Source organism: Corvus brachyrhynchos, unplaced genomic scaffold (genome assembly GCF_000691975.1).
Source record: "Corvus brachyrhynchos isolate BGI_N302 unplaced genomic scaffold, ASM69197v1 scaffold175, whole genome shotgun sequence".
Taxonomy (NCBI): Eukaryota; Metazoa; Chordata; class Aves; order Passeriformes; family Corvidae; genus Corvus; species Corvus brachyrhynchos.
Genome location: NW_008238448.1, coordinates 6,579,626 through 6,604,879, shown reverse-complemented (window position 1 = coordinate 6,604,879; position 25,254 = coordinate 6,579,626). Strand labels below are relative to the sequence as shown.

General features: G+C 37.2%; 1 protein-coding gene across 4 annotated transcripts in view; it reads right to left on the bottom strand.

Moving 5' to 3' along the window:
- The window catches only part of ARFIP1 (ADP ribosylation factor interacting protein 1), a 36,962-nt gene extending 12,269 nt beyond the window's left edge, over window positions 1-24,693 (bottom strand). The window contains exons 1-7 of one of the 4 annotated variants that reach the window (XM_017736757.1): window positions 24,596-24,678; window positions 22,939-23,068; window positions 20,597-20,698; window positions 11,974-12,088; window positions 9,391-9,486; window positions 7,875-7,984; window positions 2,599-2,820 (exon numbers count right to left, since the gene is read on the bottom strand). In XM_017736757.1, the coding sequence (XP_017592246.1) occupies window positions 2,599-2,820; window positions 7,875-7,984; window positions 9,391-9,486; window positions 11,974-12,088; window positions 20,597-20,689 (636 nt within the window). In that variant the 5' untranslated portion in view covers window positions 20,690-20,698; window positions 22,939-23,068; window positions 24,596-24,678. Of the gene's footprint in view, window positions 1-2,598; window positions 2,821-7,874; window positions 7,985-9,390; window positions 9,487-11,973; window positions 12,089-20,596; window positions 20,699-22,938; window positions 23,069-24,595 lie in introns of all 4 variants that reach the window. The other 3 variants (XM_008635636.2, XM_017736756.1, XM_017736758.1) reach the window with 3 other exon arrangements.
- Window positions 24,694-25,254: the final 561 nt, after the last annotated feature.

Sequence of the window (25,254 nt, the reverse complement as noted above, 5' to 3'; positions counted from 1 at the left end):
TCTCTGGTTGTAATGACTGTAAAACATACTAGGTTTGTATTTGGAACTTCGGCCTTTTTAGAGCTTGCACACTGCCAACAACTGACTCAGAAGTGCTGTATTCTCCCAGTCTCCTTTCATCTGTCTAGAAAATGAACACCAGAGCCAAATGATATTTCATGTTAACAAGTTCACGACAGTAAGGGTAATGCATAATGGGCAACGGTAAGACAAGAATCCTCTAGAAAAGAGTGCAGTGGAAGTGAGCAACTGAAGGAGAAGAAAAAAGAAAGAGAACTTAGGGCAAGTTTTCATGAGCTAAGCCCTGTAAACACTGCTAAAGATCTGTCATCTTTGCTTTGTACAGCTGCTTTGGGCAGCAAAAGCAGTTGTCTAAATTGCTACAGATTTTGCTGGAAAAAAACCCCAAAACAGTATTTTCCAGCTGGCTTTGCTCTAACATTGCCGGCTACACAGCTAACACGAGTGCTAGCACAGAGAAGAAATAGCAGCATGCTGGCAAAGACAACAGCAGCAGGACTGCCCCTTGCAGCAGCTTAGTCTCATCTCTTTTTCCTTCTGCAGGCAAGACTGCAATTAGTTTTCCAGCTGGTCCTCTCACTCAGATCATCCCAAATGAACAACACTACCACTTCAAAGGGGGAGGTACGAAGGATGGGACTGCAGCGGCCTGCAGTACTAAGGAACGCGCTAACCAACAACCGTGTCCTTCCAACGGCTCACAGTTTCATACACACTTTTGAGCTTTGTCCATGACCTCTGCAGATTATCTCTTATGAAAAACATAGGAAATCCTTTCTGTACCAAGAGTCTACGCTCATTTCACACCTTATGGTCAGGTCAATTAAAATTTGGATTCATCTGCCTATATAATTAGAGGCACATGAGCCTGGAACTAGGAGTTACCTTTGTATCCAAAAGAGAAACAGCAACCCATTCACATTAAGTAATACCTCACCAGATACCACATAAAAATTTCGTTTTGTTATCATGTATAAAAGAAGAAGTATTACCTTGAGACTTGGAGTTTTTTTTAATTTTATTTAAGCTTATATACTGTTATCACATTAAAGACTAACTATTCAGAAATTTTACTTTTAGTCCTGCACAAGTTTTAGAGGCAACAATCCAAATATCCAAAAGTAGGCCAGGCTACAGATGATAATACATTGCAGATTAAACAGAGGGAAAATGCAAAGAGGAAAGAGACAAACACCAGGAAAGTCTCCAAGAGGCAAAGGTCAGATAACTTTTATTACAGCAGCAGAAACCTTTATTTGATTTTCATCAACAGCCCCATTCAATAATCTACACGAGATGAATGACGGAAACAAATTCCAGACCAATACAAGACGTTGAAAGAACCTGGAAGATCAGTATTCCCATTAGAAGTTACAAGCTAATCATGGGAAAAAACCCAAGATTCACTAAATGAGCATGATGCCAGATTCCATCCAAGTTTTGGAAGAAACACCAAGCTTCAGCACATACTTCGTAACAACCACTAAGTTCTGCCACAAACCACATGCCCATATTTGTGTCAAGAATAAACTGATTATTAAAAGCTTCTTTTAGCAGATCATTTAATTTCTTAGCTGCTAGAAGTGTGCTACATTCACAGATTTTCATCTGTCAGACTAATATTAAAAATTCCCTCACATCAGTGTAGGAGTTTTAAATTTTTTCAGCTAGCTGTCACTTGAAGTTCCTCTGTGCAAGCATGAACTCCACCTACTCCCTTAAAACTCAATGGGAAAAGAGAATTATGAAAAGACAGATGTTTTTAAAATCACAAAGATAATTTGAGCTGTTTCAGCAGCTATGTTTTAGGGAATCATTAAGCCATTTAATACTGGTTTTCCAAAGGATCAAATTGTTTTAACTTTGCAAATGCAGCACAAGCAATGTAGAAGCAAGTCAGCTACTACACTCTGTAAGCAACATCCACGTTCTCTCTCTTTACAGCAAACAGCTTTACTACTGGCAACAGAAAGTGCCAGTACTACGTAGACTTCTAAACCATGGAATCATAACAACCCAGATATCTCAAGACTGCCTCTCTTGCTCAGCAACTCCAGACAACATAAGAATACAGATTGGTCTTATTAGTAGGAAAATTCTGATTAAGAAAGGACTTTGAGATCAAATCTCAATGCTTAAACATGCTACAGAAAAATAATTTACTCACATTCAATGTGCACAAGTGAAGTAATGTGCCCTAATCTACTTACTCCCAGGCACATTCCCCAAAGACATCTTGTAATTGAAATGACGTAACACTCTGGAACACTTTGATGACATTTCATTAGAAGCAAACTTAATAGTAAAATGCATCTTCTCTGCAAAGCATAATTGCCAGTTCTTGAGTTCAACCATCAACTAGAGGCTAACATTTAAGAAACAATAAAGAACTACAGTAATTTCAGTCATTTCCTATAGTTTTAAGTGAATAACATAAGCTTTCAACACAAAGAGCATGTAATATATTGTTAACTACAATGTTTGTAAAAGTAGAGGCTAACAAGTAGATACCCTGCACGAGTCAATTAGGCTTATCTTAATCTCTGCCACTATGTTTTTACATTGTAAAAGTCTTACATGAAGTTCCAATGATTTCAAACTCAGGTCAGCAAACGCATCTCCAAGTTGCCTTTGGGTATGTACCATCTGGAAGAGCTGTGTGGACAGTGTCTGTGCCAGTCTCAAGATATTTTCATATTTTTTTTTGTTATCTCTCAATATATCTATCTGAGCTTCTAGTTCCAAGTCTACTGTTCTTGAGCCACGACCCAGTTTTTCAGAGATGATCTGACGTGTACACTGCAGAAAAAAAAGTAAATTATAAAGATTCAAGTATATTCAAGACAACACAGCATACACCCATTTTCAGCTTCAAGGGACATATAATTACACACAATTCTTTCACAACCACCCCTCCCAATATAAGTTTGCACAACAAACTGAAAAAACAACACAGTCTTCAGAAGTTTATCAGGACTCAGCAAGAACAGTTGGACAAGTCTCAACTCCTACTAAGATGAATATTCGAGTTAGCAAATCAAGAGCATAACTAATTGTTTCTCAAGTAAAAGAACACTTATCTCTTTATAGGTTTGGTGAATCTCATTAAGTTAAAAGAAGCATTTTAGCACACTGCATTTAAAAGTCAGTTAATAGGAGCATTACTATTCTGCATAAAAATGTCTAGTTAGTAATTTTCTGGGCTTTGTCTACCAATCATCCTATTCCAGAACATCCATGTTGCATTTTCCAAAAATGTTCTTTTTGAGGTTTTTCTTAGGGGTTAAGTAAGAAGGTGGTGGTTTTCAGCATGTTTTTCTAAATCTGACTAGAAAACTGGGAACTCCTACTGAGAAATATGCAAAAGTATTAAAATGCACTTATTATTTACACATCTCTAAAACAGAGACAATTTACTCAGACTATTTCTTTTCTGTCATAAGTCAAATTCTTAGTAGATTTGCCGTTCATTAACACACTGAGCAGGAAATCTGCTCTTACAAGGCTGTAGACACTTTCACCCAGCCTATGGCTGTGACAGAGGAGGCTGCTACCACATTCCACTGATCCGTGACACCTTGTCTGCCAGCAATTCGAGCCCAACTTGGCAGTGAGCCTCCCAAGATGCACATTGGGATTTCCCTTGACTAAGACACAGGAGAAGCCATTTGCAAAGCAGATGTGTAGCAAAGCTATACTATTGCTCTATGGAAAGCAGAATTATTTACTGCTGTAGTAAGTTACTTGAAGTTAATCTGTGGTTGTCCCAATGGGTGAAGGGATAACCAACTTAGACATATGAAAAATTACTGATGGAAACAAATGTTACAAGGAAATTAAGTTACTCATCAAGGCCACAACTACTCTGAAAGGAGTTAACCTAAGCACAAAGCTGCTATTTTTATCTTTTTTGTGAAATAATGCCCAAGTTTATCTTATAACATACTCCCCAAATACACTACAGCACTGGATTTTCCAATTCAAGGACTCCCCAAATACACTTTCCCAGGGTTTCCCAATTCAAGGACTTTAGTTTAATCCTGCCTTTACTCGTGTCCAAAGGAGATGCACATTCAACCTCCTGGAACTTCCATGTCCTTTCTAAATGATGAACACAGGAAAGAGTCAAGAATGATCATAGAGAACAAGCTGGTCATTACCCATAAGGTTTAGGTTGGAAGGTACAGATTATTTGGGCTACTTCGTTAGATTCAAGTAATTCACAAGAAAAAGCACAGCTAAGTCTAGGTGACATTTGTCTGTCAAGCATCAGAAATTTGGGCAAGCATAACAATTCACAACCTAGAATATAACTTTACTACCAAACTCTCCAAGAGAAATTGCAAAATACAGCTTAGCAATGAGTGTGCTCAGAGCATAAATAAGTCTTTCATTAGGAACTATGAAAGTGATGGTCAAATTTTGGCTATTTTCCAAAAGAGCTGACACACACACACACAAATCCCCAAGGAAATGCAAGAGAAAAATCTGAATCATGGAAAACAAAATTTTTGAAAGCAAGAATAAATTACAAATGAAGGGATTATTTTCAGCCAAAGGGTATTTGCTTCAGAAGTTACAGCAAAACACCTAAAAAAGCCCAGCATTGACAAGTGAGGAAAACCCAGTAACTGGAAAGACTTACACTGCATACTTTGTTAAACTCAGATGTAGCAAAAGATAAAGAAGATGCCCCAATCTATTTTGATTTACTCCAGTTCTACGTGGACTAGTACAAGCACACAAGTTGCTCTATATTCTCACTAGCAAACAAAGAAGAATCCACTCATTAATTTCATCATGCTTTGTTCTAAGAGTATCTATAAAGGAAACTGTCATGAATAAGACCATGCTACTCAAAAACAAGTCACCCAATGCAAAGTTTAAGAAAAACAACTCAGAGAAAAAAAGTTACCAAAATACATTTAAGAGAACTATGTTTTAAATTGCATGTTAAAGATAAACAGAGGCATTACTGGACATGTCTCAGAAATAAATGATCCACTAGTAGCCCAGTGTTAAGAGAGATTTGTAAAACAGGTTTGCCTTTTTTCCCCCCTCAAAGTTGAAGAAGTTGTATGAAAAACAAGAAGATAAGCTTGTGAGAATTGCTGAAAGTCAAGAAGAGTAATGACTTTCTTGTGCCTAAATGTTTTTGCTAGACTGAAAACCTCTTTCGCATCCAAAGGGGAAGGCAGGGGCTGAAGAAAGAACAGAAAAAGATCTTGTCACTAGACTATGGAAAAAAGGGCAATTTCTTTCCATGCTAACTCACTAACTAGGGAGCATACGACTGGCAAATGTGAAGGGGGATGGTAGTTGCAAAGGCATTTATATATGGGAATGACTTCTGAACATATCCAATAATTTAGATTTCTCAACCCCCGATACAGACACCATGGCACAAGAACTACTCATGTCAGATTCCTAAAGAACTTCCCAACCACAGATTTCACCACTAACTCCACTTGTAGATTAATGTCTGGTACATTGATACCAGGGATTTTAAGTTCAGAGGGATTCAAGTGCTGACCATTTACTCCTTCTCCTTATTTCTGCATCTTCTAACCTATGAACAGTTAGCTATTATGAGATAAGGAGGACACTTCTTCCCATGATCTTTCTGATGGGAACCAAAGCAAGCCAGTATTTCCACAAATTTAAACACTGTCCTTAACCATATTAAGTATGCTTTTTGTACATAGCCTAATAAACAAATGTATGGCATCTCCAGGTACATTTGCATAACACTCCATCAACTCAAAATGAACTTTTAAGTTCTCTGAATGATCTTATATCTCAAAAAAAGAGCGCAGAAGTAGTCAATATGGAATTCTAGAAAGATCACAACTGACATATCTCCTTAGGCATGTTTGGAACAGCTAAAAGAAAACATTAATTTAGTTTTCTGAAAATGCTAGTCTTTATTTCCTATGCCATAACTGGTGTGATTCTGGATTTCAGGAAGGGGAAGCTTAAGCCATGAAAGAAATCTAAAAATCTGGACTTTGCAGAGACTACAGTCAAAGAAATAATGTTCTAAAAAGGATCCAAGACCCCTTTCCCAACATTTTTCATTAGTCTTCTAGCTGTTGGTTCACGTCAGCGAGTTTGAGACATTGTGAGTTTTTTTGGTTTTGTTTTCTAAATCAAGGTACCAAAAATACAAAATAAGGTCAAGTCCTGTCCTCTTTAGTTGTGGTATAGCAGATTTGATCCCAAGAGTCAATGTTTTAAAGAGACAAGAGAATTTTAAAGAACAGCTTCAGCTCAATAGCACATATTCTGACTGGACCACAGCACACTGTCAGACTAGCTGACAGAATCAGAGAATGGGTCAGGTTGGAAAGGACCACAGTGGGTCACCTGGTCCAACCTCCCTGGCTCAAGCAGGGCCATCCTAGAGCACATGGCACAGGGTTGTGTCCAGACAGTTCTTGAATATCTCCAGTGAGGGAGATTCCAACACCTCTCTGGGCAACCTGTGCCATGTGCTCGGTCACCTGCACAGTGAAGTTCTTCCTCAGGTTCACGTGGAACTTCTGCGCACCAGTTTCTGCCCATTGCCTCTTATCCTGTTGTTTGGCACCACTGAGCAGAGCCTGGCTCCATATCTTGACACCCTCCCTTCAGATACTTTATAGGCATTCATGAGGTCCCCTCTCAGTTGTCTCTTCTCAAGGCTGAACAGGCCCAACTCCCTCAGCCTTTCCTCCTGAGAGATGTGCTCCAGTCCCTTCACCATCTTTGTTCCCCTCCTCTGGACCTGCTCCAGGAGCGCCGTGTCTCTCTTGTACTGTTGAGCCCAGAATTGCACACAGCACTGCAGATGTGCCTCACCAGGGCTGAGTAGAGGAGGATCATCTCCCTCAACCTACTGGCAATGCTCTTCCTAAGGCACCCCAGGCTACCACTGGACTGCAACTTCTGCAGTTGCTACAACTATTTTGATGACAAGAAAAGTAGCCATTTAAAGAGAAAAAAAAAAGAAACTTCTGATTCTAACAGAAAGACAGCATAAGCATTTACTAGAGGGTAGAATGCTTCCCATTCTCACTGAGGAGGATGTCCTTATCTGGACTTAAAGAACACTGGAGTGATTTAGACTTTCTTTTCCACAGATTCTTCATTTCTTCATGGTTTGATGTAGACCCTACTAATGCACCTGCCCACAACTCCATCATTTCAGTTGCAGGCACAACATAAAGTAATTTTTCAAAACTGGTATTTGTTTAAAACTTGACAGGAATGCACTCCCTGACAATTGTTCCTTACTTTATAGCTTTTTAGTGAGAGTCACTTATAGCAAAGTTGTCTGCTTTAAGCACCTTTTCAATTATTATGTTATTTTTTAAATTTCATCATATCTCAACTGATCACGAAGTAGAAGCACATAAAACATACACTAATTGAAGCAACTGTTACAACACTAAGAAAAAACAATCAGCCAAGACAGGACAAAATCATCAGAATACCATATAACAAGTTTTGAACTTAGAGATGGCCCTGATTTTTTCATGTCAACTAAAATCTTATTGTATCAGCAATCACCTCCAAAATAGCAAAAAGATTTAATTCTGAGCTTTAGTGCTGAAATCTCTCTGAAGGGAACATTAGAAATGGAACATTCTTTACCTTGCTAAATCAGTAATACCTATTAAAGATTTTCCACATTATACCCGGGATTTAACAAAGAATGCTACACTTGGAAGAAACCTAAGCCTTTCCTATACATTCTTGCTTATGCTCACTGCAACAACAGCTCACTTCATACAGCTCTAGTCCTACCTAGTAGCAATCTCACTTACAGAATACATACACACACACACACACACACATATATGGCTGCATACCTTGTAAGTGTTTAGGCTCCACTTTCTCACCAATTCCAGTTTCTCCATTGCTGGATTCTTTACTTCATCTGCTAACAGAACAGGTCCACTCTTCTGCTGAGCTCTGCCCCCTGTGTCAGACACAAAGCAAATCTTCAAGGCCTTGCGTCTGGGCTTTTTGTTTGTTTGTTTTAAGGGTAAGTAGCAGATATGGAAGATTTGTGCAATTGCAAATCCAAAAGCAGAACAAGATGACAGTATGAATTTAAATGAAGAAGCAGATTTTTGAAATCAGTTCCAGAAAGAAAGACTTACTTTAAAAGTGATATAAAATGTATGTATATATCACTATTTCATGTAGTAATAGGCTGAATTAAGTGGACTGAAAGCTTAAAACAGCTTTTGAGACATGTTTATTACTTAATCTATGCTTAAAAACTCCAACAGTTGAACACTCTTTTGCATTTAGTCAATCTAAAAGCCTGTTTACAACCTGAAGACCATTAAACAACAACTATTGGCATCCTGTTGTCATGAAGTACAGAGTTTTTAGATCTTTTCCAATGAAAGTCATTCTTTCCAGAAGATGTGTTCAGCCAGTATTTAACTTACTTATTTCAGTTTTATTAGCTCATTGTATTAGCAACAAATAATTCTACAAACCAGGAGAATAAAACCAGCAGAGAAGAGATTGAAAGCAACAAATTAAAATACCTAGGGCCAATCACCACACAATTTGCCACTATCCAGCATTTTCAAGCTAGTAGATCACGTGGATTCCATGTTTCAATTTTGCAAAATTCCTAGTGTCCTAAATATTAAAAACTGCTAAGTATCATCACTTTTTAAGCAACATTTTTATTTATTCATGTACATACTCATTTTAAGTACTCCTGCTTCTGATCCCTACTGCTACTTACGGCCACCTTAGTCTTGCCAAGTTATTTACGTAAGCAAGAGTTTGGAAAAAAGGTTATACCGATGCCCCAAGATACTTCTTTAGCATCAAGTTCTGCTGTGCTCTTTACATCTTCAACACGCTGTGCAAACATTAAGTAATTAACCCTCTCAACATCCTTATGAGGTAACTGAGTTTTCTCCTTTTATGCAGGAGGAAACAGACTAAGATGTTAAGTAATTTGCCCATAGGCACAAAATGAGTCAAGTGGCAAAGCCTAGATCGGGTGTTGTGCATTCCTAATGGCCACCTCCACAGTCTATTGCAATATGTGACCATTTGGGCAAAAAATGCTAAAAGTGTCAGCTTTAACCTAAATAAAAGATTTTGGTCACTCCTATTTTATCTACTGTTTGTTATTATTAGGATTAGTTATAATTTTAATTTTATAGAGTAAAATCAGCTTAGAGAGAGGAAAGCAGAGGTTAATTTGTAAACTGCTGAAGTCAGAAGTGAGAGCCACCAAAATCCCCCAGAAATTTTATTTCCAACTGATAGTAAATCAAATAATTAGAAACGTGGAGGGGTTAGTACACTGTCAGCAGAGACAAGGGCGTTATCCATTCAGTGCTTCGATACCTGTGGGAATAATTAAATCACAACCTTGTCCAGCCAGTCTGCTAGCTGCTGCACTGCTAGGAGATATAACAGATGATTTGGGTGATGCTGACGAACCTGAAAAGCGGACATTTAACCATGAAAATCCATCATCTTCCCTCAGACGTGAACATGCACTCTTACAGAAACACGTTTCCAAAACAAAGAAACATCTGCTTCAGCAGCTATAGAAGTATTCACAGAAAAGTTGTTGGAATTTCTGATGGAAATGCTTTTTAGGAGGTGCATCTCTCCATGTGAACTACTCCAAGTTTTCATGATTTAATCTTTTTCATGATTTAATCTCTACGTCATGATGACATTTTTTTTTTTTCTGTAAGAGCAATCAAAATACAACTGAGGGGCTCATCAGTTAAGTACAAACAGAAAATTCCATGGAAGATGGTTATATAACAATCCACAGCTGAAACATTCTTTTTCAGGTCTAGGTAGCGTTCACTCTGCATTGTCACTGAATGGAACTTAAAGCATTAAGAGGTGAAGTAAGCCTCAAAATCTCTGCCAGTTTCAGATACACTTACTGACACCAGCTCTTAAGTCTGTATAAACAGGCAGCAATAAGTTATCCTGAAGATCATACAAGTCATTAGCTGTAAACTCATTCCCAAAAGAAAGATTTTACAGCACTTGCTTTTTCCCTTAAAAAAATAAACAAAAAACCAAACAAAAAACCTCAAACCAAAACAAAAAGCAACTAACTTTTAACTAAGTGACCTGCACTCTGTGTGCTCTCTAAGCTGTTTTAGGATTATGCTTATTATGCTTTTCAGAGCTTTGCCACTCTTTAGCAACAGATAAATCTGAAGTGGTATCCTTATGGAATTTTCAGGATTTAAAAACCAAGTAAGCTTTTCCTCTATAGTGACGACCACCATATTGGAGGGGGGAACATTTACTGCTTTCGCTGATAAATTCCAATGTACTTCAGGGCTAACAGTGTGATGAGGGAAAAGAAAATCAAACCTGAACTTGGCAGTTTCAACAAAATTTAGTTATCAGTAACACCAAAAACATCATTTAAAGTAATTGGATCAACAATCAGCTTTAAAACCTTCCACAGAGCACTACTAACATGGGGTAAATAAATCCAGTGATTTGGATCCAACTGCACAGAAAAGATGAGACAAAGACAGCTAACTTGCTGTGTCCTTCTGTAGAGACACATTGCGTAAGAGCTGCAACTGAATTCACCCAGGCATAAAAGTTTGACTGCAAGATCCTGCCTGAATCATTTCAGCAAGCAAGCCAAAACAAGCAGTTAAAAAAATCCTTATCATTTGACAGAGTATTAACACAGACTTATGCATGCTTCATCATTCAACATCGCCCAAATCTGAAAAGCCCTTCCCCTCCAGTACTGTCTACTTTGCATTCAAAAACGAAGCCCTAATAAGGACACTCAAACAGACGACAGAATTTTCAGAAATAGGGCAATCATTCAACTTTTGTTCATGGTTTCATAGGAAGCCCTAGCTTTTACCACTTTCTCTGATTTTGTTAAGAGCATCAGGAAAAATCTGAAGAAAATATCCTTGGAGAAAAACTGTGATATCTAAAGTGTCCAAAGCTCATAATTTGTGTACAGAAATTTCCACAGAACATTTGCATTTCAAACATATTAGTGTAGCTTGAAAAATCTTAAGACACTTTTCCCTTACAGACTAATACAATTAACAGCTGGAACAGTTATCCTGCCAATAGAATACAAAAAGGCAGGAATGGTGAGCAGTTTGCCATCTGCTCCAGTTTTTAGCTAGATATTTTGCTAATTTCAAAGGCATAAAGAAACACAGCATTCACTTTGTAATATATGTAAAGTACAGCATGTAAATCAACTGCATTCATAAGCAAAGAATTCTACCAAACAGGAAATGAAGCAAAATGTAAATTAAATTTATGACTACAAAGAGACTTATTTTCACAGCTGCACATTTGAGATAATTTTAAATCTTTCCAATTCAGAAACTGTCCAAGGTACATAATACATTAAATACCATTTGCCCATACAATATCATGGTATTCTATTGCTTTTAGACTGGAAACAGTGACATTATTGGCTTATTTATCACTCTGCATTTCTCATTGGTTAATACCACATAGATTCTCTAACAAGAAGAATCCCACTTTTTAATCTACCCTAGGTAAGTGAAGTGTGTATCAAGAAATAACTAACTCTCCAGTTACGTTTCAAACCAGACCAATAACCTGCAAAACCTAAAGAAAACTTCAACACAATGTAATAGTAAAATTCTTCAGCCTGACACCAGTTCAAGGTGCCCAAGGCCTTCCCTTCCTGTAAGGGCAGACCAACTTAACACTGAGTAGTTTCCTTTAGTCCCTTGACAGATACTACAAGTGCAGTATATATTCTCTATTTTAACAACCCAGCTACCAGAGAAGATAAACCAGTTGTCACTAATGCAAATCTCATTGTGTACATTTATAAAAAACCGCTCAAAGCAGCTACAGAACATTGTATTTCTGACCATTTAAGAATATGCCTAAAGATTTTAAATTGAGAAATACAAAAAAAACCCCATTTACCTTTACTTGGAAACTGTCCTGCCTCAACAACTCCCTCTTTGGCACTGTCAAAGCCACGAGATGTTATTTTGGTTTCAGAAAGTCCAAGTCCAACTGGTAACGAACATTTCAAGTCCTGGAAAATATATTAATAAAAACGGAAATTTAATGATTTAAAAAAAAAAAGGATTGAAGTGACTCAAAAATATTATAATGCAGTTTCAGCAGCTCTCAGACAATCAATTCTGCCTTTAGCCTCGAAAGAGTCCTTGCTGGTGTCACAGCTTTCTACTGCTATGCACAAATAAAGCTATAAAAAAAAATAGAAATGAATGAGAAACACTATAAGTATAGCCTGAGTATTTATTCTAGAATTTTTTGTTATACTGATGATCAAAGAGAACTGCTTCTCTCAGAGAAGCAGTTACCAAACATGTGGCCAGAAACATCATGTTATGTGGTCTGAAGCTGGTCCAAGCAACCATATCAGTTTAATAAAGTTTCCAGTTAAAAACTGACAGGGGTGCAGAATGATGTAAGATTATCAAGCAGAAAACACCTTACAAACCAAAAATATGGAAGCAACTATCACAATGTTGAAAATATTAAAAAATCACTAAGCAAGAAATAGCCTTAAAATTCATAGCATCCTTATTTTTTACAAATAGCACATGAAATCTTTTTAGTATTTGACATGGGGAGTCATCCAGAAAGGCATCACTTCAAAAACTTCCTTCTGAGCACCTATTCTACAACATAAGTGCTCAGAGCACAAAGTTGCCACTTACTTTTGTTTGCTTTGGAAACTCCTTCATTTAAAATTGCCTGTGATCACCTAGTTTAACTTTTGAGGGCTAGTTTAACTACTTCAACCAGCTCTCAAGGAACAAAAATCTTCACTGAAACGCAACACAGGCCTAAGAATCCACACACCACAGCTGACATACCATCCTACTGCCCATTTTTGCTATCTTACCTACCTCTACAAAAAGCTCCCCACAGGTTTCCTGCACCATACTGCCAGCGATCTAATTGAAGTTTAAGCCTCTGGTGTTATGGAATTAGACATGGTGCTTTAAAAAAAGTTCAGGTTTTAAAGCAATTTAAAACCATTAATTAATAGAAGGAAAAAGTGAGTGAAAAAGTACTATAAAAGTGAAAGCGAAAAGGTAAAATACAGTTACAAAAAATAAAGCATCAAGAAATCAGAACACTGTCAGCATCTGGAGTCAGGTACTATTTTGTATCCCCTCTGCTTCCATAGAGAGGTAAAAAAGTGGAAAAAGTATGGAGGACCACTAGAGAAAAGCTATACATAACTTTAAGATGTTTGTGTCTAGACACATGTAGTAACTGTTTATGATCCATACAATGCTTCTAATTGCAAAAAACCCACAACCTTTAAAATCTAATCCATGTTTGACCTATTACTGTAGTCACTCAATCCACAAACCAGAAGCAAAGTAGTGCATAAGAATGATACTGATACTGCCTAGAGGCTCAGATTGTCAAGAAGTAGTTTTGGATCACATCCCCCCAGATTTCTTTAGATGTCTTCAGTTTAGGACAAACACCTGGGAAGAAGAAAAAAGGAAGAACTACAAACACATGAATTCCAGCAAATTCATTTTTCCATGTGAATTCCAGGAATCTTGCTGACATCAAAAACCCAGCATACTACTGCAAAGAGCAACCAATTCCTACAGCCATACTTTCACTTACATGAACAGGCCACTTGATAACAGATTATGCCATATTTGTGTATCTGAAGCATTATACCAAAAAAAAAGAAAAACAAACAGCAAGAAAAACAAATAGTAGTCACATGCAGAACCTGATCTCACAAATTAAGCATATCAGAACATTGGATACATACTGGTTTCAGTCTTCACAACTGACTTAACACTGGTCTTCCATTTAAGTACCCGCAGTTGGTGGTACGCTGGAAAGCCTTTGCTTCAACTTAGTTTAGCTAACAGACAGAGGCCATTTAGCTCAAAATGTAGCAAGTCACTAGAATGTGAAAAAGCAGAGACACTTGAAAAAGGATAACCAGATTGCAGAGAAGATGCACTGATTTCACTAAAAGGACACAGCGTGAATTATTTTTTTCCTGAAGGCACCTTGGCATGTTGTGTAGTTTTCAGAAATATCTAAACCTGGAGCCAAACAAATGTAGACAGCTAACCTGCTTAAGCCTGTTTGCAATAGGAATCTAAGCAATCAACTGTATTTAAGGTTAAAATGCAGAACATCTGCTTTGTACAGACAAAAGTTTGTATCTAAACCTAAGCAACTGCACTACTTCCGTACACTCAATGTAATTCTCCTTTGAAGTTAAACACAAGCTGAAAAAACTATAGAATTAAGTAAATCAAAATACAACGCATCCATCTCTTAAATAAAAACTTGATATTTGGATTATGAAAATTTTAAACATCTACAATTGTGTATATATACACACCAGAGTTTTTTACATTAATATATACATATGTATATGTATACAAACACAGATTTGTTCGAAGAGATCTACTTTTTTCCCCACTGTCAGAAAGGCAAAGTTCAATGTAAAGAAAGGCAAAGTTTAATTCAAACCTCTTTTTAAATACCTATAAACCAGTTCAAATATATCTTTATGAAGAATGATATTCTTACGTATGGATTTTAAAAAAAACCTTTACCATTTGTTGATTTGTACATGACCAGAATGAAGAAAAAGTCAGTGATTATCAAGATAATACCTTTTTGTTGTTTACAAACATGCAAGTTACTGTTCAGGGGAGACACATTGCTGCATGTAAACTACATTTTTTAATGTCATTCTTGCAACTGATTGTGCTTGCTTTTTTTTTTTTTTTTACACAAGCTTAAATAAACAAAAAAGATGGCAAAAAGTCTGTAAGCACACTGACAAAACAGTTTATCCCTTCAATAACTTACAAAGACGGATAATTTAGAAACACTGCACAAAACGTAACACTTAAGGGAAGGTATGACTGTACTTAATGTTTGAGTGGTAAGAAGACAACATAAATAGCTTTCTTTTTTCTTCCCACTAAAAGTAAGTTTGCTGTTACAACACAGGAAGTGAGGACAGATTTCCCTACTACAATATGGTGATTATATTTTGACAATGTATTGCTCTTCTAGCTAAGTTTAAGATTTCCCCCCTTCTTTGTAAAAGGTAAATTCAAGTCTTTAGAATTGATCAAAATTTACTGATATATTTCAAGTCCACAGATCTATTAAGGGATCACCATCACCAAAAAACAAATAGAAAAATGCTTCATTAATAATTTTCACTTGTATGAGGCTGAAACCATATTTATGCAATTATCATCTAGCACAAATATTTTAATATTGTAACTTCACTGAGACCCAGAGCCAGAGGTACAAAAAAACCACAACTCAGAAGATTCCCAAGTTAAAAGGTTGCATTACCTATCCCATTCTCAGACATTTGGCATGCTAAAGGCTCAAAGAAGCAAAGGCATGAAATACAGCTACACAGAACAGCTGCAATAGCTTAATTAGGTCTACTCAAGACAGTTCAAACCTATATGTCATAGAACATTTAAGTCACTTTAACCATTTGTTAAAATCCAATTTTAATTACTTCAAGTCACTATATTACACTAAACGTATTTTAGTCAGGTTAGCCTTATTTACACAACTCTATTATGCAGATCATCTGATGAACCAGTATGAATTTTTGACATTGCAATCCTGTTGAGACAGTAGACACAGCAAAGAAATCGTTCCGAATGCATGTTCATGAAAAAATGTTGGCTGAATTACAAGACTATTTCCACAATGATACTTCCCAATCATGCTATCCATAATAATCCAAAATGAAGAGGGGGAAAGACCAGAATTGTATTGTTTCTCCAACAGCAGAAACCAACCTAGCCAAAACTTAATTTATTGAAGCTTACTTAACTAAGGAGGAACTAAGGAAACAACTAATAGTAATGCATCACTAAGCATTAACTTCTGCTTAGTACTAGCAGGAGGTTTGACAGATACAGTTTTACTTGCCTTTACTACCTTGAATTAAGGTATTCTTAAAACCTCACACCAATGGCTAGTTTAGCAGGGGAGCAACTAATATCAGACTAATCACATGCTTGTTTCTTTTTTAATGGTGGATGACATTTTAAATAAAACTACTCAAGTTGCCTTCAGGAAAAATTTACAACATATCTGATTGTAAAGTTCAGTTTAAAGTGTGATTACAAATCCTATGGAACAAAAGGTTACGTAGATAGACACAACATCTATCCAGTGAGATACATGGGCTCTGAACGTTAACTTATCAAAATCACATGCAAGTAGAGCTCCTTGTACATATTCAGCATTTTCTTCTTCTCTTTGCCCCATTACATCACTCAGTTCCTATTTTCCATCAATTAAGCCACTAGACCCTCACATCAGTATAAATTCAACATAAATAAAAGGGAGGAGACCTGAAGGCTTCAATGTTTGATGAAGTGGCAAAGAACAGACGAACACATTTCTTCTACTCTCCAATACACTGCTCTTCACTCAGAAGACCCTTTCTACTACATCCCTTTTGATTTACCTAATGTCATACTACAATCCAGTTTTAAATTAGCTTCCCTTCTACTCTCATCATTAACACACATATTTTTAGTTTTTCAGACTGTATGAAGAACATTTGACTTTTTTATCTCCTCAATCCAGTTTTCTAGAACTGACACAGTTCTAGAAATAGATTTTAAATCAGATCTACATTAATTAAACTATAATTACCCAAAGTAAAAACCTAACTATGTCATTCAACATAGCAAAACCTAATAGATGAACTCAGACCAGTTCAGTTCAAACTCAGTTGCAGGCAGAATGTGAGTGACAAGGCTGGCATTTTTTTTCAGAAGGCAAAAGACAAAAGAGAATTGACCTTATCTATTTGTGCAGTCTGGCGATAAAATTACAGAACAAGAAAGTGAACACATGCACTCAGATTCATCAGATCTCAGACCTTATTTCGTAATTCTGGTAAGATAAATTGAAGACTCACAACAAAGTTCATTATCTTTTGCATCCTGAAGTTTATTACTGGTATTATACACATGCTTAACTATGATTTTGTTCCCATAGGAGTACAATAAGAACCACGAGAAGAGGCAATACTAAAAATGAAATTAAACAAATTCAGGCTCAAACTGATAAGAACATCATATAGACTTTGTGCAGTACTTTAAACGTAACAAATTGCTTACAGCTGCTTGAGTATCTTTACAGGCAGACCAAACTGTTTTCTGAAAAATTTCGTTTATTCCTATGCAGCTCTCACACTATATGGCATGTTACTGCATATAGGAATAACAGCAATAATATACTTCCCTCACTCCTTCTACAGTCCTCAGCTCCCAATCCCCCCAGTCACATTAAAACACCACTGTGCTAATCACATAATTACAATAGCACGGGAGGAAAACTGGGCTCTAGAAGTCAGGGGTAAGTGAAGTAAAACAAGTGAATAACATAAACCAGCTAGACTTTTTTGTATGTTGGGCTTTCTTACAGAAAGTTGTAAGAAAAACTTTTAGTTAGGAAATGCTGAAGTCTCCTGTCTAACAAATACCCAAACATTAGTGAACAGTTCCATAGACCAAGTTCTTAAAGCTCAAATGAGATCCAACAGAGCTTGTGGAGTTAAAAAGCACTATGTCAAGCTTTTGTGTAATGAAAGAACATTGGATATATGTTCCAATGACGACTGAAGCTACAGCTTTTCAGCTTTTTTTAGTAAAAGAGTTTCCATCCATCATTCGGGCAGGACAAAACTTGTCTGAATTCCACGGGCATGTCTTACTAGAGAATTAGAATGTAGCAGCATATTTCTGACAGAGATTTTACAGTTAGGGGAACACTTAAGTTACCTTTTAAATATGCATTATACCAAGAAGATGCATCAATTAGTGCTATGTCACATTCTCACAAGAATGGAACTAACATGCTTCCTTCTGAACTGCCATTATGACAATCTATGCTCTCTGATGTTCTGAAAAACTAATGGCAATTTTCTTTAAAGAAGGAGCAACCTTACTTGTTATTTCCAGGTAAATACATTTGCTCTGCACTGCCTTGCAAAATGAAATACTTCTCATGCTTGAATGCCTATTAATACTGCATTGGTAAAACCCAAATATGTATTTTCACGCCAGAGCAGCTTATGGACAAGGTCTGATGGAAATGCTAAGCACAATGCAAGTCTAGAGGAAAGTGCAGTTTTGTAATTAAAGAATTCTAAGGAAAGGTTGCACAAATACCTCTTACTCAAAAACAAATAATCAAAGCTGTTCAAGTCTTTGTGGCAAAATAGCTGCAGAACACCAAAAAATACAGAACAAGTAGTATTTTATTCTTTACATCTGAACTGTACAGCATCTAGATGAGTATTTCCCTGATCATAAAAATAAGGAAGCAGGAAATTAAAATAACCTTATTCCCCAGCTTCCCAAGAAGGTGCAATCAAAATCAGCACACTGGAGTGCCCTAAACTCTACTGTGGTCACATACTCTTACTGAGCACTGTGGTAACAGTACAAATTATAGTGGTCATGGTTTCTTGCCCCTTTCTTAAGTGACCTTATAAAAATCACTACTTGGCTTGCCATTTCCATAAGCTGATATGAAAAAAGACCCCAGAAATGTTGTGGTACAGTGCACACTGCTTTAGGTTAAAGCAAAAAATTACCTGGCAAGGAAAAAAAGAGAAAGCAGGCATTAAGCATTAGAAATAACAAACATGAAGCAAGATGAATAGAAGCTAAATATTAGAATTTGAGACTAACAGATTAGTAAACAGACCTAGATGTTAGTTCCAAGAAGTTTATTTTCTTTGTTTTGTTTATAAGAAGCCTTGATTATCACATATTGAGTTTAGGTCACACATGCAGGTGTGAACTTGTACAAGACAGTTCAAAAAAATAATTGAAGTGCACTTCTTCATTGATCTCAGAATAAGCACTGCGAAAATAATTACAGCAAGTTCAAATATGCTTGCAGAGTACAGGTTTTTCTGCACTTTGAGCAAATATTTGACCCATTTTTGTCAAAGTAAAGTTTCAGAATATAGTGGACTCCAAGCCAGCAAAACGATTAGCATGCAGGAAAAATCTACTCCAACTTTTACATATGGCCATAGACAGAAACTACCTTAAAATTCCAACTTTACACTTTGACTAAGCAAGGGCCCCAATGCAGTCATTTGCTGTACATAAGTGTTGCAAGCATTGCACTCCAGAAGCAATCACTACATAAGAAAAAGGTAACTTAGACAGCAGCCAAGTCACAGCAGCAGCAAGGTCATCAAGATTAAAACTACTAAGTCTGTTTCCCTACTTTGAGGTGAACCCAAATTCATTACCACTTCAAGATGCATTTCCCAACGTTGTCTCCCTAAACACACATCCTCATAGAAATGTAGTTTTAACTTCATTTCATGAAACACTCTGCTAATTTTTACATTACGTCACTGGTAGATCTTAGTTGAACAACAAATCTTATGAAGGCTCCCCTCCTCTAATCAGCATTTTAATAAAACAGAATAAAATGTTGAAGTTCTGCTGAGTATTTCTTTTAAGAGTAATTCTGCACTGCAAGTCAGTATGGAACTGTTAAAACTTAAGGGCTTTCCTTAAAATCTAAGCCTCTGCACATATCAAATAAACATGGACAATTAACCGGCCTCCATACTTCCAAACGAAAATCCAAATAAAAGGAGCCCGACCCCAAATTCCACACGCTGTGCCGTAGCGCACTCTGCTGGATGCCTGAGCACGAGCAGAACTGATCGTTCACCTGCACCAAGCTGAGGGGGAAGAACTCAGCATTTGCCACTGCCAACGTGCCTTTTGTATGGAAAAGATCACTGCAATATGCAATCACACTGTGTTAGTCAGCTCTGACAATAATCTATGTGCTTCAAAGGAGTTTCTTCAGTAAACCTCCAGAAAACTATGTCAAGTGAAGTCTGCTGTGCATTGCATTGTGTCTTGGGGAGACGTTGTGATGTGTATCCCATATCGCTGCCCCATGCCCAGGAATTCATTCTGCGCCCTTCTATGCCTTTAAACTGAGCAAGAGGGAAGGGAAGCACCCGGCTTTTTTTTCTTTCCAGCCAGCTTTCGGCAGCTTTTTTTTCCTCAGCTCCTTTTCCTTCAGAGAGTTGAACTTTTGTTTTCCTGGGACTTCAGTTTTCTTTTTTCCTTTTCTCTCTGCTGGACTGTTTCAGCATCAGAATACATTGGGAGAACTTTCCACCGAGGCCTTGGCCCTGGAGGTGGGCCCACCACCTCGTCCCAGCTCCAAAGATGGGGAGAAAGAGATCTACGGAAGGATGCTGAAATTTTCCCAGGTTTCTCTCAGCAGATCGAGAGGTTTTAATATTTAGCATCATTATCCCTTTTCCTGTGTGTTTGTTAAATAAATAGTTTTTATCTCTTTCACTTTCCTTCAAGGAAAATTTCTTTTTTCTCGAACCTGGTGGGGGAGGGGTGGTTATAGCCTGCCTTCTCTCAGAGGATGTATTTCTAGATTTGGCCAAACCAGCACACATTGTAACTTCAGCATTTCTGATAACCGTACCATGGCAGACAGCAAAGAAAATTCTTACCCTGTTAAAGCTGTGCTCGTGAGAATCTTCCAGCTGTCCGTTGCTAGTCACAGGAATTTCTGCTGCTGAATTTTTGGGAGATTCTTGAGCCATTGCACTTTCCTATAAAAAGAAACAGGTTAGCATTTGTCTTACATTTCCAATGAGTAATCCATAAGAAAATATTTGATGTATGGATTTCATAACAGTTGATTTTATTTCAAATGCCAACTGGAAATAGTCTGATATACTCAGTCTGTATATATTTATTTAATCACATCCTCGAATCACAATAATACTCTAGCACAGCTCAGTCAGAAGTAATTTAAAGTCTCCAGATTTAAGAGAAAACTAAAATTTAACCCATTGGCATTGGGGGAGTAAGACACAAATGAGACATGTGGGCTCACACATATATTTTACAGGCACACTTGAGCCTTAGAGTAGTTTTTGTATCTCAAAACTATATTGAGCTTGGCTAAAAAAATTGTATTAGTTATTCATAAGCAATAAATACTAAAGAAGAGCAATATGTTTAAACATATGTTGCAAGAAAAGCAACAACTCCAAACTTTAAAATAAATTCAGTTTCTTCTTATTTTACCATAATACAGTGCCACCTTCTGACTAAACTGTTGGTACGCAACTCTTCATGCAGTCAACAGCAGCAAACCTGAAGTGAAATGCAGAAGCGCCAAAAGAACTCAAAAGTACCAATAGAATTCAAAGTTAGTTTCAAATGCAGCTGCATCATGAACAGCAGCAGCAGCTGTGACACCACTGCTTTCAAATACAACCTAAGGTAGAGCCTAGAAGATATATTCCCAGAAGAACTGCACATCATTTACTGCACATCATCTAAAGAGAGAAAGGCAGCTTAACACTCTCCAAAATTAAGAGGAACTGAAAATTTCATCCCTTTCAAAAGGCTACTCCTAACTCTGCAAGGCAGGTTCATCAGTCACATAAAGTGTAAACAGTAGAAAAATTAACACACAACCAAGTTTGTTCACTTAGATAAAAGTTGTCTGAGGTCCTCAGACCAGCCCATACACTTGTGCAAGACTGGCAATACAAGGTATAGCATCAACAGATACTAGAGAATAGGTACTCTTCTACCTCAAAAGCTCTTAAATCATCAAACTGAACCAGCTTTTTTCACTCCAAAGGCCAGGAAGAGGGTCAGCCTGAGATCAGGATCTGAAGTACCATCAGCTTCTCCAACCACATGTGAAGCTTCACAGACTATCAATATAGAAGGAAGATTCTACTGGTACATACTGAGCATCACTTGCATCATTCTTAATTGGAACATCTTCTGGCATACCCCCATTGCTAATATTTCTTCTACTTTCACATATCACCACTTAATTTACATTAGTGAGTCTGATTTCCTTTATTAGTTTTGAGGCCTCTCAAGACTTTTTCTAACTAGTCACTGTCTGTGGGCTCCAATAAATGTACTTCTACTGAAGCACACCAAAAGGTCTATGCTTATTTCATGAGTTAACTTTTAACTTTTAAAACAGTTAATTTGTTTCATTTCATAGAATATAGAATATCCCAAGTTGTAAGGGACCCACAAAGGATCATCAAGTTCAACTCCTTGCCCCTCACAGAGAGCTCCTATACAACACCATTAGATTAAATGGTCTAGTTACTGCCACATTACATTTTGACTTGAGAAATCTGTCCAATAGCTCAAGTTTTTTAAACTTGCTCTAAATCTCATGTGTGCTTAAGCTCTGAGACTGCTAAGAACTATACTTCTACTTGACACAGTCAAGTGAGGTATTTTTCAAAATGCTTGGCCAGTCACAGCTACTTGCACAATACAGAAACATTAGCATAGGCCATGTCCTGTTCACAGCTATTTTTGTTCTTCTTTCTGCAATTATCAGAGAACACTGTGCAAAGGGAAAGTCCTCTACTGTCAAGGGGCACTTTGCTAGGGATCATAAACAAAACTGCATCTCTAATTAAAGGAAAAACAAATACTTGACTTAGGTGCTTTTCAACAAGGATCGCAAATAATTTTGCAAGTATTTACATTGATATATTTTTATGCTTTTATTCAGAGATATCAAGCTCAATGCATATGCACACATCTCTAGTAAATACATATGCCAGAAAACAAAAAATCATCAGCTTCTCTGGACAACTAGAAGCAATTCACGTATTTTTTAGGCACTGCTAGTTGAGTCAGACCTATATATCTAGTTCAGAGAAAGCAAAAAATTACTTGGCAATGTCAGTTCCATGCTATGTTTGAACTACAACAATTTCCTATTGCTGAAAAGAGGACATTTCACCACTCTACTTTTCCAGTCCCTACCACTGTGCATCACGTCCCACTCACTCACCTGACTGCAGTCACCACACACAACTCACTAGCCTGGCAATAAACCTTTTCACCAGGTAATTTTCCAGTTTCAGCGAGTTCAATCAGTTTGCAATGAGGTCAGACAAGCACCAAAGCCATGAAATGAGCAGCTGAAAACAGGAAGTGGGATAAATTGCTAATTTGACTCAGACATAACAAGAAATGACTGTCTGCATTTTAGTCAATAGTTTAAGCTTGCACTGCTGTCAAGAACGAGTCCTTGCCCTTTGCCCCCAGCTCTTCCCCCCAGCAGCTTTCACCATCCCTTCACCTCCTTCCTGAGCCAGAACAATGTATTTGTACAGCAAACAAGATTCTGGAAACACTGCAGGTTAAAAGAAAGCGACCTATGCTCAAAATGAGGATGGGTATTTTCCACTCCCATCAATTCTCCAAAGCAGGCACAACTCCAACACTTGCTCCTTTGAAACAGAGCAGGTAGTAATGCAGTAAAAAAACTACTTTCTTTGAAGGAGAATGAAGGACTGCCCACAGCATCAGCTTACTTCAGCAGCGCAGTATCTCAAAATACTTTTTCTGACTGTAGGCTACTGCCAAATCCAGAAGCCATTTCTCTTTTCCTCTGGATGTGTGTTCCTGTAACTTCACACAATCATGGTAAGGTTATTCATCTAAGAGAAAACTAAACCACCAAATCACATTCTGTTTCAGCATTTCTGTTGAAACAGGGAGTATGATTCCTGAATCAAGTGTCTCTTTGGCAAGTGCAGTCCACAGCTGACTTAAACTAAGCATATGAAGAAATTGGTTCCTCAGAAAAAAATTTATCATATGTATAAACAACCTAAAGTAAATCTAAATAAGTTCCTAAATTTGTATTGATGTATTAGACATGAATGACATAAGCACTACAGAAAAACATTGTGTTTCAGATGAAAGTTTTATTTTGAAAAAATAGTATCATCCTTTAGTAACAATCAGTATTTTCTTTGTACATCTCTGTTTACAAATATCAGATTTGCAAATACGCTAAATAGCTGTGGAATCACTATTCTGTTTTTGCTGGAAGTTTAAAAACAATTCACTGTCACTGCAACTCCAATAGTGATAAAGTTAGCATTACCTTTTTTCATTTTTACTCAAGAACAGTCAGGAAAATGTTGACTCTGTCTTTCTGAAAGAGCATCCCAAACACACCTGATTAGCTAAATAATATTGGGAACCTTAGGAATTTGTTCATAATTCTAATAGGTCACAGACCTCTCCACAGAGAAGGGGCAAACTATATCTGCTCCCAGGGAAAAAAAGTCACTCCTTCAGCAGTAGATAGAATACCTTGTTATACTGAGGTTACACAAAGATTGCTGCCCTTTAAACACCAACCCTTTCTTCCTGCAGTACTCACACATTTCAGACTCCTCCTGCCTCAATCTATTCAATTTACAAAACAAACAGTGCAGCACAGCAGCAGGCTACTGGCTGAAGTAATCCTTTGCTACGAATTAACTGGACTGTTCTTAATGGTGTCTCAAAACCAACCCCACCCATTCAAGATGCTGTGCACAAACTCATATCCCCATACTAACAGCACTGTGCTATGCATAGCAGAATTTTTGGGAGTCTGAAACTTGTTAGGATTGGTTGATTTTACACTATTATAACTATCACCCAATCACCTCAGAGCCAGACTGGACCTCTTCTGCAGCTGGATGAGATTCATCAAGTGTTGTGGATTCACTGCTGTGTTCTGACATACCTGAAAACCAAATAGGTTTGGCATGCATTAATTAAAGTGAAAGGAGCTGGATGTTGCACCTCATAGAAACTAAAGCAGGCTTTCAGAAAACATTTCTTTTACAAGTTCTGCTAAAGCAAAGTGAAACCTCCTTCTTTTGATGGTGACCAGGTCTTTAGCTCTCCAAAAACGTAAGAGGGATTAGGAATACAGTCTAGTGTAACTTCCATTGCCAAAGCAACCTTTCCCCATAGACAACTAAGCTTGCAACATAAAACCCTGGAAGTCAAACAAGGTTCTTCAGCTGATATGTATACTGTCACCTGCAACAATACACTGACTGTATCCTACCACTGCAAAGATGACCATTTCATTAAGACATAAGATTTATCCAAACATTGCAAGATTATATTGATGCTAAGCCACTGAAACCTATTAAGCTGTTAAATCTGTTGTGTTTACTAGAAACAGAATCCCTTTCATTTTAGTCTCAAAAAGATCTCAGCTACAGAGGCAATGGAAGACTTGCACAAACTTGCACATTTCTTGCACATGTGCAAGAAATCAACTCTGAGTATAGTGATCATGAAAGATGAATTA